This window comes from Felis catus, chromosome D3 (genome assembly GCF_018350175.1).
Source record: "Felis catus isolate Fca126 chromosome D3, F.catus_Fca126_mat1.0, whole genome shotgun sequence".
Lineage (NCBI taxonomy): Eukaryota > Metazoa > Chordata > Mammalia > Carnivora > Felidae > Felis > Felis catus.
The window spans coordinates 45533841-45555467 of record NC_058379.1 but is presented as its reverse complement, the minus strand read 5'-3'; the positions used below and the strand labels follow the sequence as shown (position 1 = coordinate 45555467).

Genomic DNA, 21627 nt, shown 5'->3' with positions numbered 1-21627 from the left:
AACTCATTAATTTGGCTGTTGCTTAATTAAAAAAATGCTTTTCTAATATTTCTAGAAAATATATTTAATTCAGAAGCAGTACCAACCTTTCATTAATCCTGCTTTTAAAATATTCAACAAATATAACCAAATTAAAAACTTTTCAAAGTTTGGGGGAACAATTAAAGACATTTTCTAAGTTAACAGATAAGCTGCCAATATCTATTTAATATTAGCATTTAATCTAAATAATCTAGATCATAAAAATATAACCAAATATTATATTCCAGATTCACATATTGAAGAATTACACACACACACACACACACACACACACACACACACACACATGGAATGAAAAGTTCATAGGAAAAGTTTTTTTCTTAAATTATGAGCAAGAGAAAAGATGTTTTTATTAAAAAAATTTTTTTAATGTTCAATTTTTTTTGAGAGAGAGACAGAGCACTAGCAGGGGAAGGCAGAGAAAGAGGGAGATGCAGAATCCAAAATAGGCTCCAGGCTCTGAGCTGTCCACACAGCCCAATGCGGGGCTCAAACTCACGAACCATGAGATCATGACCCGAGACGAAGTCATATGCTTAACTGACTGAGCCTCCCAGGCTCCCCACAAGAGAAAATTTGTAACAGTAATGTAATGTCTGATTTTCCTACATCCACATACTCTACTCCTGTCTATTTGCAATGATTCAGAACATAGTAGTGTTTGTTTTAAAACCAAATAGACTGATGACCTACGTTAAAATTAAAACTAACCTCAATTACTTAATAAAATATTCATGTCAACTCAGTGGTAAACATAACAGGGTTCTATAAATTGTAGGAACAATTTAACAAATTCCTTAAGAAAGCAAATTGATGAGTTGTAAATGGTACAAAAAAGAGTCATGCAATTTCAAAAAAAATTAGGAGTGAAATGCATTGCAAGCTATAGCTACCTTGGACCTCATCTAAAGGAAGTTAGTTATTAGGAGACAAATAACCAACCTCACTCATCTAAGGTAAGCTCAATGTATCTATCCCATAGGCAGCATCTTACTGGATACTCAGAATCATTTTCCTGGTAGATGGCATTCTGTCCTTCTGAGACAAATGAACATTTTAGATAAATGGCATGTAAATATAACTCGTGTGTAAAAGTGGATAAATCTTGTATATGAAAATGTGACTATAAAATGACAGATAACAAACCCTCCCATATACTACATACACCAGTCTTCTCATTAGTTTAAAATCAATGTCATATACTGGAGGGGTAGAGAAGCACTATAGGGATCAAAACTGGTACTACTGTGAATAAAGAAAATGGGGAAACTATATGTGTTCATGTTATATTCTCTATAACCTTTGTTATAAGAAATTAAAAGTATGACAACAGTCCTGCACAACTGCAGGACTTTTTTTCCTTTGTAATTTTTTAAATTTGTGAATTTAAATATCTTGATTGCCATAAAGCTGGATGGCTGAATATGGCAAATGTTATCTTTAAATAAAATTTAAAAAAGAAACCCAAACAATTCTAAAAAAAAATAAAGAATGGCAAATAAATAGGATGATGACAAGATTCACTAACTGACCATTAAAACAGTCCATCAGTTGGTAAGTAATGGATATACACTGACAAAAACAGATGCAGTCCATGTCCACAAGTAGGTTAAAAGAATCAGGTGGAACTTTTCAAAAGTTCTTAAGTTCTTTAAGTAGAACTTTTCAAAAAATTCCATAATATTCACCTGTCAACATTTTTACATGTTTAATTTGATAAATGAATCTGTGTAAGAGAAAAGCATTAACCATGTGCAGAGACAACTATCATCAAAACATAGATCTCAAACAATCAAGTGATAGACAAAATATGGTAAAATTATTGATTTCTCTTCTTCTTCTTCCAGGTGGGAATCCCTAAGGGTTGGGACCCTCTACCTTATTAATATAGCTATCCTAACAATATGGAGCTAAGACATCCTGGTTATTCCTGCATCCTAACTGTATACTGTAAAATATACTGAGATATAGGGATTATGCTAATATAAGAAAGCCCAAGTTCCTGGTCCCACAGTGCAAATATCTAACTTACTATAAAATAAAGCATCCCTTTAATTCTCTGATTACTCAGGGAATTTACTTACCTGTGCTTCCAAAATGTACAACCCCAAACTACCTGAGGTACACAGGTACAAAGTAGTTACAATATATATTAGAAGGTTGCTAAGAGGATCAAACGACTCTAAACTATAGGTGAAGTAAGGCATTATTACTAGCTACTGAAAAACCAGCTGCTTTTAAAATGTTTTCCATTCTTTAAAATTCAAAAGTGTTATAGATGATTTTTGAGAAAGTAAAATTCAGCAGTCATTTACAAATTTAAGAAGTTTTTCATGTGGCTGATTGGTTACAGGTATGGAGAAATGCATTTTGTGTAGAAAGTCAGTAATATAGTGCATTGGTCATAAGCAAATCTAGATCACTTCTAATTATGTATCATCATTCAATTGATGATTCTGATTCAAGCTAAGAGGAAATACTGCTTTGTAACTGTAAATCATTTAAAATAGCAATATTTTAGAAAATAAAATTACTAAGGCTACGTGAAGAATACATTTAAATAAAACAAAATCCTTTAACAACATTTAGTGAAAGTAGCTTAAAATGTATGATCAAATACCAGACAATACTTTCTGAGTTTCAATACTGCAACTGACCAACATTTTGGGGCACGTGGGTGGCTCAGTTGGTTGAGCATCTGACTTCGGCTCAGGTCATGATCTCATCATAGTTGGTGAGTTCAAGACCCACATGGGGCTCTGTGCTGACAGCTCAGAGCCCTCTTCAGATCCTCTGTCCCCACCCCCCTGCCCCTCCCTTGCTTGTGCTCTCTCAAAAAAAAAAAAAAAAGTGATCAACATTTTGATTAAAGGATGTCATTCTAATCAAAGGTTGTTAATACAGCATTAACATGACCATTAACCAACACCAAACCAAGGTACAATATAAAAGCTCCTTGTCTAACTAATAATCGACTCTAAAACATTGCATTTTTGGTTTTAGAAAAGGCCAGAGGTAACAAGAATTCCTATATAGTGTTACTGTACATAAAAGAGGATACTTGTAGGGGCACCTGGGTGGCTCAGTTGGTTAAGTGTCTGACTTCAGGTCACATTATGATCTCACAGTTCATGCATTTGAGCCCTGTGTCAGACTCTGTGCTAACAGTGAGGAGCCTGGGTGGGATTCTCTCTCTCTCCCTCCCCCTCTCTCTACCCCTTTCGGACTCGCGCACTTTCTCTCTCTCTTGAAAACTTAAAAAAAAAAAAAAAAGAGGACAGTTGTAGAATAACTTCAGTGATCGGTAATTAACTATTTAAGTTTGGTATGTAGCTTATCTTCTGATTGGCAATGTCTGTACCAACCAACACTAGCTGGGCTATATATAAAAATGAAGACGAAAACAACAGAATAAGTACACTTCGTGATTTTAATTTTTTTTTTTTTTTACATTTATTTATTTTTGAGAGACAGAGAGAGAGAGACGGAGCACAAGTGGGGGAGGAGCAGAGAGAGAGGGAGACACAAAATCCAAAGCAGGCTCTAGGCTCTGAGCAGTCAACACAGAGCCCAACACGGGGCTTGAACTCACAAACCGTGAGATCATGACCTGAGCTGAAGTCAGACGCTTAACTGACTGAGCCACCCAGGCGCCCTACACTTCATAATTTGAAATCTCAAAGGACTCAAAATATTTTCACCACTGAAGAAAAGAGTATTTATTCCTAAGTAAAACAAAGATGTTTCCCTTTTGATTTCAAGTGGATAAAAGATAAATTTTACTTATTAACCAAGAAAACGATCCTGTTTTATCCAACTAACACAATTTCAATATATTTATTTTTGTAATAACTCATTATGGGAAGAATTTACATATAAAGTGTTCTTTGGCAAGTATTCAGGTAATTCGGACATACATAAACATAAGGTAATACCACCAACACTATTTAAAATGCATTAAAAGGCTAGAGAGTTTGTGAAATACCTACTGGCTACAGAAATAAAAGGTGGGGCACCTGGGTGGGTCAGTCAGTTGAGCGCCCGACTTCAGCTCAGGTCATGATCTCACGGTTCATGAGTTCAAGCCCTACTTCAGGCTCTGTGCTGACAGCTCAGAGCCTGAAGCCTGCTTTGGATTCTGTGTCTCCCTCTCTCTCTCTGCCACCACCACCCCCCTCTCCCCCCAGCTCATGCTCTCTCTCTCAAAAATAAACATTAAAAAAAAAATTAAAGGGGCGCCTGGGTGGCGCAGTCGGTTGAGCGTCCGACTTCAGCCAGGTCACGATCTCGCGGTCCGTGGGTTCGAGCCCCACGTCGGGCTCTGGGCTGATGGCTCAGAGCCTGGAGCCTGTTTCCGATTCTGTGTCTCCCTCTCTCTCTCTGCCCCTCCCCTGTTCATGCTCTGTCTCTGTCCCAAAAATAAATAAACGTTGAAAAAAAAAATTAAAAAAAAAAATTAAAAAGAAAAAAAACAAAAAAGGTCATTTGTGCCATGAAAGGAGATCATGCCCCAAGAGCTGCACTGGCTGCTACTCTCTGAACCACAGTAGTAGGATTAGTCTAACTGTAGTGACATTTTTGGTTGCCTATCCAACAGCCATTTCCTTCCTATTCCTTGCTAAAAGAATACTGAATTTTTTCAATATCCAACAGATGAAGAAAAGTTGATCTCTTCAGACTCAAGGAATGAATGTTAATTTTTTTATTAAAAAAAAAATATTTTAGGTAATCTCTATACCCAACGTGGGGCTCAAGATCCTGAGATCAAAGGTCACATGCTCTACCAACTGAGCCAGCCAGCTGCCCTGTTTTTTCATTTTTTGGTTTCATCTTAAAATAACTTCAGGTCTATTATAAATAAATTATAAATACACAACAGAGTACCTGTGTATCTGTTACTCAACTTCTCAAAATATTAACATCTTGTGTGACCAGAATACATTTATGAACATCAAGAAACTGACACAATACTATTAACTAATCTATAGACCTTATGCAAATTTTGCCAACTGTTCCTCTAACATTATTTTTCTGGTCCAGGATCCAATCCTGGATCCTACATTGCACTTAATGTCATGTCTCCTTCAATCTGGAACAGTTTCTCCATCATTTTTGTCTTTCACAATCTTGACCTTTGAAAAGTACTGGCCAGTTATTTTGATGGTTCTTCAATGTGGGTTTTTCTGATGTTTCCCCACGATAAAATCTGGGCTATGCATTTTTGGTAAGAATACTACAGGAATAACATTGTGCTCTTCTTAGTGCATCAAATCAAGAGGTACATGGGGCTGACATATCTGATTTCTAGTGATATTAACTTTGATAGTTTGAGATGAATTCTGTCCGGTTTCTCCGCTATAATATTATAATTTTGCCCTATGTAATTAATAAGTATCTTGCAGGGAAATACTTTGAGTACTTTGCAAAATCCTAACTAACAAGATATATACCCTAAATTTACTACTCAGAAAAGGCTTGTTCAATTTCCTCTATAGGAACATCTCGCAATGGTGGGAACTAATCATAAGAAACAGAGAAATGAATTATTCTACGCCTGAGATACTTAAAATGACATCTGTAAGGCAGGAATATGTACATTCTCAATAATGCAAAGCATTATGTATCACTAATTAAATAGGATCATAAAATCATTCTTAAAAAAAAAAAAACTGTTTATAAACTTATGGTTTTATATTTCTGAATCAAAGTCATCTCCCAAACATGATTTTCTAGGTGTAAAAGGAACTTTCCAATTTTTATTTTCATATCATATTGGAGAAAACAAATGGGTGTGTTTTGATGGGTGACTGTTAACTCCAGCTTTTGGTTGGAGCCTTGGAAGCTTGAGGAATATGATGTAACTAAGGCCCATTGGTATATATCATAAAGTAAATGCAGTATTAGTTACAATGACATAGGGGTGGCCTGAGTGGCTCAGTCAGTTAAGCATCCGACTCTTGATTTGGGCTCAGATCATGATCACGGTTGTGGGATTGAGCCCCATGTCAGGCTCCTAGCTGAGCATGGGGCTTGCTTAGGATTCTCTCTCTCCCTTTCTTTCTGCCCTGCCCCTATTTGTATAACTACACACACTCTTGCTTTCAAAATAAATAAATATTAAAAAAAATGGTATTAATTTTTTTATAAGCAATAACATTCTATGATGCATCTGTTTCAGATTCCCGAATGTGGAAACCCTAAAGAACCATGAGTAAAATTTGCTTCGGACTTAGAAAATCAGATCTGATTCTAGGCTTAATAACCAAAACAGGGAGGGGAAAGTGGGTGATGGGCATTGAGGAGGGCACCTGTTGGGATGAGCACTGGGTGTTGCATGGAAACCAATTTGACAATAAATTTCATATTAAAAAAAAATAAAACAATTCAGGGGAACTTTTGGTAATTTCAAACTAGTTAAAAGGGGTCTCATTTGCTCCTATTCCTTTTTTTTTTTTTTAAGGATTTTTTTTTTTTAAGTAATCTCTACACCCAATGTGGGGCTTGAACTTACAACCCCTAGATCAAGAGTCACGGGTCCACCGAATGAGCCTGCCAGGAGCCCCTTGTCTCATTTCTTGTATCAGTTCAGAAATCCCAGATTTTGCTCCCTTCTTGCAGTATCTTAAATTCCAGGTGTTAATCACAGATGAGAAAAGAATAACATTGACAGATCAAAATGAATTTATAGAACAGTTATTTTCTTAATAAATACTTTATGGAAAAAGATTATATGTATACATACCCATACGTATGTATGTATATATAAAAATTACATTAATGTATAAATATATGCAAATATTAACTAAGAATATACTCAAAATTAAGTTATTCTTTTTACCTTAGAATTTTGAAAAACTCGTGATCAACTATCCAAGGTCCATGCTGTAAACTAACTTTCTCATAAATAAGCCATTGAGGTCAAATAGGACGTCAGTATCAATTAATTTAAAAATAAGAAATCAGTATTATATACTGGTACTTACAAAATTCGTTCCTTTTTCAGTTTTGTTACTTTTACTTGTAAACCTGAAAAAGAAAAAAAACACCACGGCATTTTATTTATACATTTACCATTTCTAAAGCAGTTGATCTGAGTTTCTTTATGAGTCTAATGCTACACTATTAAGTTACTCACTCTGGGCTCTGAATAATAAGCCAGGTCCCATTAGCTTGGAGAGTGTATTTCCCTTATTTGTACCCCAAGGTCACAAAAGTATATCTGCAACATTACTGCCTTTAGTCTATTATATGACAGCTAAGTAGAGTGAAATTTTCTCCACCTAAAGTGAGTTACTTCCTTCATAATAGCAGGGGCAAGCATATAATTAGAGGCTCACTATAAATGAAGGTCTATGTTCTGACATAGCCTATGTATTTGCTAACAGCAACCATGCTTATGTAGGCTCAAGTCTTCTGGGATTAAAATAGATTATTGCAGGAAGTCCTGGATGAGGAGCAAAATTGCTTACGCTAAAATACTTAAGGAAGAACACTCAAGATAGCTGTTACATATATTTCTTATTTTAATTGAGTCTGACACAACACATAAGAGAAGACTCCTGCCTATGGGACTCAAGCAGTTATCATGAAGAAAGCAGGCTGAAGGGCACTGAAACTGCAAGGAAGGATATGGACAAAATAGAGTGACATTTCGAATTTTTGTAAATGATAACTAACAAAAGGAGAAAAATGGTCATTAAACAAATACAAAAATCTATCCAACATTACTAGCAACTAAATATAAATTCAAACCAAAACAATTACTTAGCAAAATTATAAAGACTGTAATACCCAATATGTTGATAAAAGTGCTGTAAAACTATACTCCCATACTTGCTGGAGATATTATAAATGGATAGAATTCTTTTGGAAAGCAATTTAGCAATACGTAATAGGACTCCTTCATCAGTATCTCATTTCCTGGATTCTAACCCAAGAATATAATCCAAACTATAGAGAAACTCATAGTCACAAAGGACACTGAACAATTTATAGCAATATAAACTGCTTAAAATAGGGATGTTTAAATAAAATATGATATAATTACTTGATGGGATGTTATTAAAATAAGTGAAAAAAACTGTCTATTTAGCAACGCTAAACTATTTGGTTTTCTATTTTCTCTATGACCTCTATTTTCTATAGTATGATTATCATAAAAGGAGGAAAAAGTTTCTCTGTTTGATTTTTCTGAGTCCTAAATCAATCTTTTTACTATTCTACACTTTTTCTAATTGTGGATATTTTATTTACTTTTTAAAATAATGCTTAGCAAGTTTAGAAGTTCTGTATCCACTCAAGAATTTCTTTCATTTGGGGTAGGATTAGTCCCCAATAAATAGGTATTAGTTGACTAATTATTGAAAAATCAAAGATTTACTATTTGCCTTTGATAGTTTATCTATGGATTCTAATAAGTTATACATTTAGAAAAACTTTCCATATACTGTACATAGAAACATTAATAAATTTGTTATTTCTAAGAACAGGACTTTTCACTATAATTTAGGACAAGCATTGAAAAACAGAATTTAGACAAATAAGAGTTTTAAAAAAATTATACATTTCTCCACCAATCCCCCTCCATGATGCTGACTAGGGATAAAGTTGATAGGATGGTATAAATACTGATGGGAAAGCCACCTCTTCTTATCATCCCAAGTAGTAAGGATTTGCTGCCAGGAATATAGAAAAAGGCAGGCCCTGGACAACTGTTTTGTGTTAGACTTTTGCCCTGTTTCTCAAATTTCACCTCTAGGAAATGTCCAACTGATAGGATACACTTTACCCTTATTTTTACAGCCTAAAATGTGAATAAACAAATATTATGAATTGTGAGAAAAAAGTTATGAATAATCAAATATTCACAGCAGCTTTATTCATAACAGCCCCAAACTAGAAACAACCCAAATGTCCTTTAACAAGTGAACTGTTAAAAAACAAAACAAACAAAAAAAACTGGTACATACTTGTACCACATGTACTCTTCAGCAATAAAAAGGAATGAAATGTTGATACATGTAACAACTTGGATGGTTCCCAAGGAAATTACGCTGACTGAAAAAAAAGCCAATCTCAAAGGGTACATCCGATGTGATTCTACTTACATAACTAACACTTTTGACAGGAAAAAATTATAAAAAACATATTATTGGTAGCCACAAACTGGAGGGGTTGGGATGGGAAAAAGGGGGCTGAGGGCTTAAACAAGTGGCATGAGGGATCTCTGGTGGTAGTCACAGGCATCTAAAATCAACACCGTGGAAGTGAGTGCATATAAAATTGGGGGTATCTGAATAAGGTTGGTAAATTGTATCAATGCCAATTTCCTGGTCCTGCTATTGTACTATAATTGTAAAAGATGCTCCCATTGTGGGAAATTGGCTGAAGAGTATAGGACAGTTCTTTGTATTACTTCTTAAAATTTCATGTCAATTTACAATAAGCTCAAAATAAAAACTTAAAAAAAATTATGGAAAAAGATCTGCCCTAATAGTTGGAAAATCGTTAAAATATAAAACATAATAAAGGAAAATATTTCTTTTAATATTAAGAATAAAAACTGGTATGCTGTTTAAAAAAAATCTGTCCATTTGTCAAATTCCCAGACTGAGAAGCTTCCTTCTTTTTCAGATAATGACATACTCATGAAAACTTGAAAGTACTTACTTAGTAAAGCATCAAATCATTCTTAAAGAATTAAGAAAAAAACTTATGACCTGACTAGGCCAAAGACGAGAGTCAGCAGTTTTTCACTCTCTTCTTTCCAAAGTGTGTGAAATTTACTTTTTTTATTTAAAATTTTTTTTAATGTTTATTTTTGAGACAGAGGGAGACAGAATGCAAGTGAGGGAGGGGCAGAGAAAGAGGGAGAGACAGAATCTGAAACAGGCTCCAGGCTCTGAGCTGTCAGCACAGAGCCCGATGCGGGGCTCGAACCCATGAACCGTGAGATCATGACCTGAGCTGAAGTCGGACGCTTAACTGACTGAGCCACCTAGGTGCCCCGAAAATTTACTTATTGATAGATTTTATTTTTAATTTTACCCAACTTCTAAAACTCAGTGCAGCCAAAGATGAAAAGGATTATTGCCATGACCATTTTAAGAAACAATGAGATAGAAAATCCATATAAACATCAAAAGAAAATTCTTGGGAAATATGGAAAGAGTACTCTTTTATCTTGTAAGCATTCAACACCTGTGAGGCATTTGTTCTGTCACGCAGATCAGCCCTGAAACAGGTTTATGTGTGTGTCTATGTGTGTGTGTTTAAATTTTAGCATTTGCTATTCATCAAGTCAATTAGGCATCTACAATTAGAACCCCTATAAAGTGTGCTTTAATCCTGTTCCACACCCATCGGAAGGAATGAGGCTATACAATGTAGCTCCTGTATGAACAGGTAGTCTGTTCAACAAAGTATTTGGGATTGTAACACTGGCAACCTGAGATACCTATTGAGGAAACAGCATTCACAAGACCAAGTGCTGTACTACAAATTAACCCTACTCTGGCTAACATACGGATATTGGAGGAAATGAAAAATTAAGGGCCCATACGTGTAGTTATAACACAGGAAACAAGTTTATTTTATTTTTTTAATATTAATTTATTTCTTAATGTCTTTTATTTTTGCGAGAGACAGAGACAGAGACAGCCAGATAGAGTACTAGCAGAAAAGGGAGAGAGAGGGAGACACAGAATCTGAAGAAGGCTCCAGGCTCTGAGCTGTCAGCACAGAGCCCAGAGCCTGACGCAGGGCTTGAACTCGCGAACCAAAGATCATGACCTGAGCCATAAGTCAGATGCTCAATTGACTGAACCACCCAAGGACCACCACAGGAAACAAGTTTAAATAAGAATTCAGAAATGAGACAAGAATTTGTTATAAGCAAAATAAAAATCATTATGTTAACTTTTACTTATTTTAGTTCTCTACCCAGAACAGACCATATATGCAGTGTATGTACTGTCACTTTAAAACAAGTTATCTATGGTTTTGAATAAGCCTAATAACTTTGTTGACAAATAGTGGCTTTATGTATACAACTCAAGTAATTTAACCTCGACCAAAATATTACCACTAGTTTTTCTGCAAGGGCCTAATAAATTATCTTAATTCTAAAGTGAAAACTCTTGTCTTTATAAGATGCTTAGTTTAAGTCTTAAATTTTAATTATCTCAAAATAGGTAAATTAATTTTTATGGACTCAACTGAACTTATAGATGTTAATACAAATGGAAAAATATTAGATGGGAGAGTTACTTACAGTATTAACAATGAGTATGACACTGATGTTATGGACCATAATTACACGCAATTCCTTTCACTGTTAATTTATGTAGCCTTAATATGAATGTCATCTTTTAGGAATTTTGATGAAACATCTGAGAAAATAAATGAAACAACCCTAAACCGAATCAAGAAGTATTTATCCTGTTGTATTAGAACCTCTATAGTTTTGTGTGTCTTCAAAGGGGTTCTAATTTTGTCTAGAAAAATCTGCCTAGTTTTCTAAAAGAACTGATTACTGTATTTACCAGATACAGAAAACATTATTAGATGAGATGCTGATAATAGAGCCTGGCATGAACAAGAGACCATTTATTAAAATGGTGGCATTCTGGGGAGCCTAGCTGGCTCAGTTGGTACAGGGTATGACTCTTGATCTTGGGGTTGTGAGTTCAAGCCTCACATTGGGCACAGAGATTACTTAAAAATAAAGGTCTTTAAAAAATAAAATGGTGTTTTAAAAAATAAACATTCTAAATTCTATTTTATTATTCTATTTATTAGTGCTCTTAAGTAACAAACCTGATACTGACAGAGATTTAAAAAGGCAAAAAAATATTGTACCCAATGAATACTTTGAATTGTTCAAACTTCTGAAATTTAAAGAACTCTGAAATTTCTATTAAATTCTATTAAAACATAAAACATGCTCTAATAAGTTACCAGTAACATTTATCAATAACAATTTGTTTTTGACCCTGATACTAGCACCATTTGTCACAAAAGGAACATAAGACACTAAAGTGAACAATCATGAAGGGATACAATTTTACTAAAAATAAAAAATATTAAAAACTCAGTCACAAATGTCTCCAGACTTTTCCAACAAAAATGGTCTTTGCACACTGCTGTTCAATAGAAGTTGGGAGACTTTATTCTTTCCCCGCCAGCTTTAAAAGAATGCATATAGCTTAATATATTCTTGTGATCAGTGTACAAACTGTCTTGCATATGACATGTTTATCTATCATTTTATTATGTTTTGGTCAAATGAAGCAAAAAAAAAAATCTCAAGATACAGTGGGTGTATTCAGATGTATATAAGTTCCCATGTATATGGGAAGAGTTTCTTGGACATCTAAGTAAAAATTATGTATTTCAAGTACTACCATTCAAAACATTTCTTCTCTGTTTTTTAAAGTGACATAAAGGTTTAAAAGTAATGAGTCAATTTTGATTTCTATATATACTTCAAAACCTGCAAAGTCCAGACAAGTCCATGTTTGATGTCTTTCAAATAGCCTCTTATACGGGTTTCTCCAAGTGGATCCCCCACTTTCAAAAAAATTAAGTACCCTTCAGGCATGTCTTTGATGTTATCACATAGCTGGAAGATCTAATTTTATATGGAACTGTGTAGAATACATAAAAAGTCTGCTTTCAGCAAATTTGCCTCATCTGAACCCAAATGTTTTTAAATAACATTATTTTTTTAAAAACAATAGTGCTCATTTAATACCTTTAAGAATCCATAAGGGATTTTGAAATTGGAAAAAGAACTCTGATCAATCTCATATTATAATGAACCAGAAATTATCTTCTCTCATCAGTTCATACGTATATACAATACCTACCATTCATAAAGCACTTGGGTATTAGCTAAATATACTGAAACCTGCTGTATTCCTCTTTTAACATTTTCAGTGTATATAAACTGACTCTCCTGAGAGTGTGATGAGTACTAGAGAATAGCTATGAGGAGTCCACAAGTTAGAAGAATTATCCACCATGTAATATTTGTAAGTTTTATATGTTGTATAATCTGATGAATTTGGCATGTTGTTTCTTATTAAAAAGTGTGTATTAGGGCACCTGGGTGGCTCGGTTAGTCAAGCATCCGACTGTTGATTATGGGTCAAGTCATGATCTCATGGTTTGGGAGGTCAAGCCCCACATCAGGCTTAGCACTGGCAGCATGGAGCCTTCTTGGGATTCTCTCCTCTCTCTCTGCTCCTACTTCCACTCATGCACACATGTGCTCACACACTCTCTCTCTCAAAATAAATAAACATTAAAAAAAAAAGTATATTATTTTCTTGACTCTTCCTCATCATAAAGTAAGAGTTTCCTGAAGACCCTGAAACACTAAGGAACATGAAGAAATCTGCCAAATATTTTATCCCTGTTAAATTAAGAGCCTAAAAATAAAACTGACCCAATTTTGTTTATTTTATTTTTTAAAAATGTTTCTTTATTTTTGAGTGAGAGACCACACAAGCAGGGGAAGAGCAGAGACAGAGGGGGACAGAGGATCTGAGGCAGGCTTTGCGTGGACAGCAAGCAGTAAGCCTGACACAGGGCTCAAATCCACAAACCACGAGATCATGATCCCAGTTGAAGTCCAATGCTCAACCGACTGAGCCACCCAGGCACCCCTGACCCAATTTTAAATGGGCATATATAAAAATTCTAAAATGATTATGTGCAACATGGAAAAGCAAGCACAGTTTAAATAACGAAATAATACTTAAAAATAAGCCATATATGGGGCGCCTGGGTGGCTCAGTCAGTTGAGCTTCCGACTTGGGCTGAGATCATGATCTCGCGGTCCATGAGTTGCGGCCCCGTGTCGGGCTCTGTGCTAACAGCTCAGAGCCTGGAGCCTGCTTCGTATTCTGTGCCTCCCTCTCTCTGTTGCTCCCTCAACCTGTGCTGTCTCTCTCTCGCTCTCAAACATTAAAAAAAAAAAAAAAAGCCACGTGTAAAACACTATGAATATTGACCACAACAATGCATAAAGCTACACACATTTCTTTTAAAAGTAGGAAAGAATAAACAAAAAAGCACAGATGCCATTCTTGTAGAATGGGGACTTATTTTTCCTTTCCCAGCTTTCTATAGTATTGTCTAAAAACAGAAAATTTAAAGTAAATGGGTAGTAAAATATTTCAAGATTTTAAACAGATATAAAATATTGATATTTTCAGGGGGCCTGGGTGGCTCAGTCTGTTAAGTGTCCGACTTCAGCTCAGATCATGATCTCACAATTTGTGGGTTCAAGCCCCGTGTTGGGTTCTGTGCAGGCAACCCAGAACCTGGACCCTGCTTCAGAGTCTGTCTCCCTCTGTCACCCTGCCCCTCCTCCACTAGTGCTCTCTTTCTGTCTTTCAACAACAGATAAATGTCAAAAAATTTTTAAAGTTGATACTTCCATATATAATGGGATTGAAAATACTGATGTTCAAGAAAATATCACATTGACCAAGCTATAAACTATGCAATTCATTCATATACCACTTATTAATTTTTTAGTATGTGCCAAGTACTTTTACCTACAGGGATGTAAAGATGAGTAAGATAGGGACTCTGCCTAATAAAAACTTAATGATCTTCTTAAAACCAGTTATAAAACAGAAATAATCATTTGAAGAATAAAGAACCTAACCTTATGCTTGAAGATGGCAGAATACTAGTTTCCTATCAAATGTTTATTAACAACTCAAGTATGTCTGGTTCTATTCAAAAATATTTCAAGATATTATATTTGCTTCACTTCCAGATCACCTAGGGTAAGTTTTATAATATGTAGCAGTGACACTCCCATAATAGTTTAAACTTGAAGCTGTTCTTATTGGTAAATCTATGTGATACAGTCACAGCATGAGAAACCAAAAAGAAGATACTGCTGCTCTTCAACATAAATTGTCAGACTGTTTATTCCTTCCCAGTTTTATAAGTAGTGCATGTAGCTGATTACAATGTTGTTATTGGGTTACCAAGGCAGACTCTCGTATGTGGCTTATTTTTGCTACCATTTCACTGTACAATTATATTATATATTTTCCTAAAAAAATGAATTCAAAGCCCCCAAAACTCACTGTGTCTTCTTCACTGTTGTATCCTCAGCAACTGCTATCATTCTTAGCATATAATCTAACGACCCTCACTGAATGAATAGCAAGTCAGTACTAAAACTCAGAATTGTTCCTCAAAGTTTTACGATAGATTTTCTGGGGAAAACAGTATAGTCAATGAGCAGAATTAATGTAAAATATTCATATTTATCCTTAGACATATGACCATGAGCATAGTTTACTTTAAAATAAGATCTTTATCACTAACAACAAATTTGAATTCCCAATTTTTCAAATATTTGAACTAAACAGGTCCTAGAAATTTAGAGGAGAAAGGCCAACAATCCTAGAAAATAAGCAACAATGGGGCACCTGGGTGGTTCAATCAGTTAAGCATCTGACTCTTGACTTCAGCTCTGGTCACGAACTCAGTGTTTGTGAGTTCAAGCCCGGTGTCAGGTTCCACGTTGACAGTGTGGAGCCTGCTTGGGATTCTCTCTCTCCCCTCACTCTTTCTGTCCCTCCCTGCTCATTCTCTCTCAAAATAAATAAACTTAAAAAAGAAAAGAAAGGAAGCAATAAAGTATGTAACAGTTCATAAAAAATATAAATCACTCTTAAACATTAGCAAAGATACTTAATTTCATAAGAAAAATACAAAAATTACATTGAAAAAATTAACATAGTAATCACACATCACAGAGATGTCTTTTAGATACAGATTTGAACTATAAAGATATTTTTGACAATTGTGGAAAATTGAACACTATCATCTAATAGGTACTAGATGTTAATTATTTGTTTTGTTAGCGTGATAATGGTTCTTTCTAGTTAAAAAGCCTACTACAAACACATACTAAATATTTATAGATAAATTATGGCAGAGACTCCAAAATAACTGAATGAAAGAGGGATAGAGAAGTACATGGAATACAAGTAAAATAAGACTGGCCATTTATTGATGATAGTTCAAGCTGAGTGATGACTATATAGGAGTTCATTTTATGATTTTCTTTACTTTTGTATATATGTAATAATTCCTAAAAAAAAAAGAAAAAAAAACCTTAAACTTTAAATTAGAAATGAACACTGAATATAAACACAAAAGATTATAAAAGTGGTTACCAGTTTGTGTTGTGGGGGTGGGAAACTTTTTTTTACTTTGTGTTTTGACAATTTAGAAAAAAGCTTAAGTTAAAAAAATAGATTAAACAATAATAGATACCTTGATTTCTAAATGAACACAACTGTACCTCAATTACATCAGCAATCCTATACGCTGAAAGAGGGCTTTAATGAAAACATGAAACGGAATGATTGGTCAACGAATGAGCACAACAGAGCATAAAGGATACACGTATAGTAGAGGTAGCTGAACTCCAACTTTTCATAATGAAAAAAAGTAAAGAGTTTCTAATGTTTACTTCACCTAGGAATTTAAAAAAACACAATTAGGGGCACCTGGGTGGCTCAGTCGGTTAAGCGTCCGACTTCGGCTCAGGTCATGATCTCACGGTCCGTGAGTTCGAGCCCCGCGTCGGGCTCTGTGCTGACAGCTCAGAGCCTGGAGCCTGCTTCAGATTCTGTGTCTCCCTCTCTCTCTGACTCTCCCCCATTCATGCTCTGTCTCTCTCTGTCTCAAAAATTAAAAAAAAAAAAAAACCACAATAAGTAAAGACTTCTAGGAAAGTTGCAGGATACAAAATCAATACACAGAAACCAATTCTGTTTATGCACGCTAACAACAAATAATCAGAAAAGGAAATGAGGGATGCCTGGCTGGCTGAGTCGGAAGAGCATGCAACTCTTGATGTCAGGGTCTTGAGTTCAAGCTGACACTGGGTGTATAGATTACTAAAAAAAAAATAAACTTCAAGGAAAAAAAAAGGAAATGAAAACAATTCTATTTATAGCATCAAAAAGAATACTTAGGGGGCACCTGGGTGGCTCAGTCGATTAAGCGTTCGACTTCCGCTCAGGTCATGATCTCATGGTTTGTGGGTTGGAGCCCCGCATAGGGCTCTGTACTGCCAGCTCAGAGCCTGGAGCCTGCTTCAAATTCTGTGTCTCCCTCTCTCTCTGCCCCAACCCTGCTTGCACTCTGTCTCTGTCTCTCAAAAATGAATAAACGTTAAAAAAAAAAAAAAAAAAAGAATACTTAGGAATAAGCTTACCCAAAGAGATGAAGGATTTGTACACTGAAAATTATCAAGTATTCATTCCTTAAAGAAATTAAAACTACATAAATAAATAGAAAGACTTGGCATATTCATGGACTGGAAAGCTTAACATGGTTAAGATGTCAATACTACTCAAAGAAATCTACAGATTCAATGCAATCTGTATCAAAAGTCCAATGATGATTTTTGCAGAAATAGAAAAAGCTGTCCTAAATTCATATGGAATCTCATGGGACTCCACATAGACAAAACAAACCTGAAGAAGAACAAAACTAGAGATCCCACTTCTTGATTTCAAAACTTACTAAAAGTTACAATAACCAAAACAGTATAGTACTGACAGAAAGACAGATGTGTAGACCAACAGAAGAGGAAGTCCAGAAGTATACTCATATTTGTATATACGATCAAATGGTTTTTGACAACGGTGCCCAGAAACTCTATGGGGAAACAGTCTTTTCAACAAATGGTGCTGGGAATATTAGATATCCACACACAAAAGAATGAAATTTGGCCCTTGTATCATATACAAAATGTAACTCAAAGTGGATGAATGATCCGAACATAAGAGCTAAAACTATAAAACAGGGTAAAAGCTAAATAATATTAGATCTGGCAATGATTTCTCGGGTAAGACACCAAAAGCACAGGCAACAAAAGAAAAATATAAAGTGGATTATATCAAAATTTAATACTTCTGTATGTCAAAGAACACAATGAACAGAATGAAAAAGCAACCCAGAGAATGGGAGAAAATATTTGCAAATTATGTATCTGATAAAAGAGTAATATCCAGAATATATAAAGAACTTCTACAACTCAACAACAAAAAACCAAAGCTGATTAAAAACTGGACAAAGGAGGGGCGCCTGGGTGGCTCAGGTGGTTAAGCATCCAACTTCAGCTCAGGTCATGATCTTGCGGTTTGTGAGTTCAAGCCCCACATCGGGCTCTGTGCTGACAGCTCAGAACCTGGAGCCTGCTTCAGATTCTGTGTCTCCCCCTCCTCTTTCTGCCCCTCCCCTGCTCACACTCTGTGTCTGTCTCTCAATAATAAACGTTAAAAAAAAAATAGACAAAGGACTTGAATAAACATTTCTCCAATGATACACAAATGGCCAATAAGTACATGAAAAAATGTTCAACATCACTAATCTTTAGGTAAATGCAAATCAAAATCGCAGTATCACCTTACATCCACTAGGATGGCTATGACTATCAAAAGAAAATAAAAGAAAACAGAAGATACCAAGTGTTGGTAAGAATGTGGAGAAACTTAACACTTGTGCATTGCTGGTGGGAATGTAAAAATGGAAAAGAGTATGGTAATTCCTCAAAAAATTAAAAATATAATTATCATATAATTCAGCAATCCCACTTCTAGATACACTTCCAAAGGAGTGTATCTTTGGATTACTTGTACACTCCTGTTCAGAGCAACATTATTCTCAACAGCCAAAAGATGTAAGCAACTCAAATGTCCAACAATGGATGAATGGATAAGCAAAATGTGGTATATACAATGGAATATTGTATATACCTTAAAAGAGAAAAAATTCTGTAATATGCTACAATACGGATGAAACTTGAAGACCTTATGCTAAGTGAAATGAGCCAGTCACAAAAAGACTGTTATGAGATATTTAGAATGGTCACAATCACAGAGATAGAAAGTGGAATAGTGGCTGCCAGGGGCTGGAGGCAGGGATAAATGGGGAGTTATTGTTTAATAGGTATAAAATTTCAGTTTTACAAGATGAAGAGCTCTGGAGATGGATGGTGGTGAGAGTCGCACAACATCATGAATGTATTTAACGCCACTGAAGTGTACACTTAAAAACAGTTAAGATGAAAAATTTTATGTATATTTCATGGAAATTTTTAAAAAGTAAGTATCCCCACTTCTCCCCCTCGCCAAGAAGAGATAAAAGTAAGAATTTTCCAAGATTTCTTAACCATTTAAATTTTCTCATGTTTATTTTTTTGGCCATTCTTTTCCTGTTTCTTTCTAGAAATTAGCAGTTTCAAAAATCATAAAGAGGAACGTAAAAGTAATCAGTATGTGAAATCTCTGTTATAACTTTTTTATAGTATCTCACTGTATCTGGCTGGGATAGTACACGGCGGGCACAGATAATTATAACGGTGCTGCTTCAGAAAGGACAGCATTCTAATATCTAAACACATATAGCTAGTACATATATTGCTTACTATGTGCCATAAACTCTTCAAAATGTTTTACATATATTAAAATATTTAATACAATGTGAAGTAACTATTATTAGTATCTTTATTTTATAGATAAGGAATCTGGTGCACCGTAAAGTTAAATAGCTTGCACAAGGTCACCACCTTTAAGGGTGAGATGGCTTTCAAATATTGGCATCCTAGATCCAGTAACAAGTACATCACATAGCCTCTTTCTCAACACAGCACTACCTATACAAGTAATAGAAGTAAGCACTGAAAATGAAAATTTTAGACTAAATCCTAAAGATAAAGCATGGTAACAATCTCTTTAGCATAGTACATAATGTTTTACATAATTTGAACCTATCTACCTTTCTAGCACCATCCTCTTTCCACCTGACCAATAAATTCCCATCACTTACCTCATTTTCTCTGTGAGCTATACCAACTTATCTACAGTTCTTTGATTAAAATCAAGCTGTTACTGCCAAACTTGTGCTTAAGCTATTCTCTTAAAACGTTCCCCTCCTACAATCTTCTTTGTCTGGCTAATTAGACTCATTTCAATGGTAAAGCCTGATTTGACAGTAAATCAATCAATCAATCAATCAATCAATCTCTCTCAAGGGCGCGCGCGCGCACACACACCCACACCCGGTTCTTCCTTTATGTTCCCAGATAACTATATATGATTCATTCTTATTCATAAGGTATGGCATATGGTAAGTGTACCCCAAAACTTTTCTTGAACTAGAGTTTGCCAGTACACTGGGGTATGCAAGAATACTTCTGGGGTCCATGCTTCATTAATTCATGATGAGTCCATTATCATGAGGTTCTGCCAAGAACTACATTTACCACAGAAAAGTTCTAACACAGACCCACATACTAGGTGGATCATGGTTGTTTTTTTTTTTTTTTTTTTTTATGAGAAAATTGCCATTTATTGCTTTGGTTTTACCCAACAGGAAGAAACAAATTTTATTGCCATTTATATATTTTCTCAAATTGACCATATACAGTCTTTGTCTGCCCATTCCAGAAAACTGGGGCAAAGGTAATTATAACTAAGTACAAAAAAGCAACACATGGACAGAAAAAAAACATTCTCAGCATTAGGAACACTCATGACCCCAGGATCCATTAGTGCTCATCTCTGATGAATGATGCATTCTTTTGAACCAATCTGATTTGGTTAAAATATAAAGAGAATACCTGAAAAGTTTTTGATCGATCTAGACATTCAAAAGATAGAGAATATAGTCTAATTTAGAGGTTTGGGTTTTTTTTTTTATTCTTTATATTTTCTTTCAGATGAAATATTTTTTTCTTTGAAAATGTAAGATTAGGTGGATTATATTTTAATGGCATTCCAGTGTAATGTGAAGATTGTCAAGCACTATAGTATTAAACCTATGGTTGCAGCAAGAAACAAACATAATACCAAGCAATTTCCGCCCATGGGAAAAACGTATTATGTTAAAGTAACAGAATTAGACAGATATTAATACCAAATGTTGAGTCTACCTTTAAGAGAAAATTCTTTTATCTGGAGTACGTTTTAACACAATCACAAATAATAATTATATATTCATCTCAACCACAATTGCTCAATTCTCCTCACACTCATTGCACTTCACATAAACCTTTTAGCATTTATTTCATTATACTGTAATTATCTGTTTACATGGCTCTATCTCTATTAGACTCCAGGCTCTTTGAAAGCAAACTGCCATTCACTTTCATATCTCAGTGCTTGGTAGCAAATAGATTCCCAAAAGCTTGAAGAATAACTTTAGTATTTTAATGGCTGTAAAGAATCCTGCACATAATTTTATAGGAAAAAAAGTTTAGAGATTATATATCTTGGCTGAGATCACAGATCAAGTAGATAACTGAATTCGGAATTCACATCCAGGTCATCAATCAACAATTTCTATGCCGTTTCCACCACACCACACATATTACCATAGTAAATAACTTAAAATGTGCAAAAACTACATCCCATAGTAGGTGTCTATAGTTATAGAGCAACAACTCAATCATAAATGACTCACAAAAAATTACCTTTATTAGGTCCCTTAAAAATGAGATCCCTGAACTGTCACACAAAGTTATAACTATTT

General features: G+C 34.9%; 1 protein-coding gene across 4 annotated transcripts in view; it reads right to left on the bottom strand.

Annotated features, from left to right (window-relative positions):
* The window catches only part of RBBP8 (RB binding protein 8, endonuclease), a 111201-nt gene that overhangs the window by 67079 nt on the left and 22495 nt on the right, over nt 1-21627 (bottom strand). For all 4 annotated transcript variants that reach the window (XM_019815065.3, XM_019815064.3, XM_011288074.4 and 1 more), the window contains one exon: nt 7026-7068. In XM_019815065.3, coding sequence (XP_019670624.1) covers nt 7026-7068 — 43 coding nt within the window. The remainder of the gene's footprint in view (nt 1-7025; nt 7069-21627) is intronic.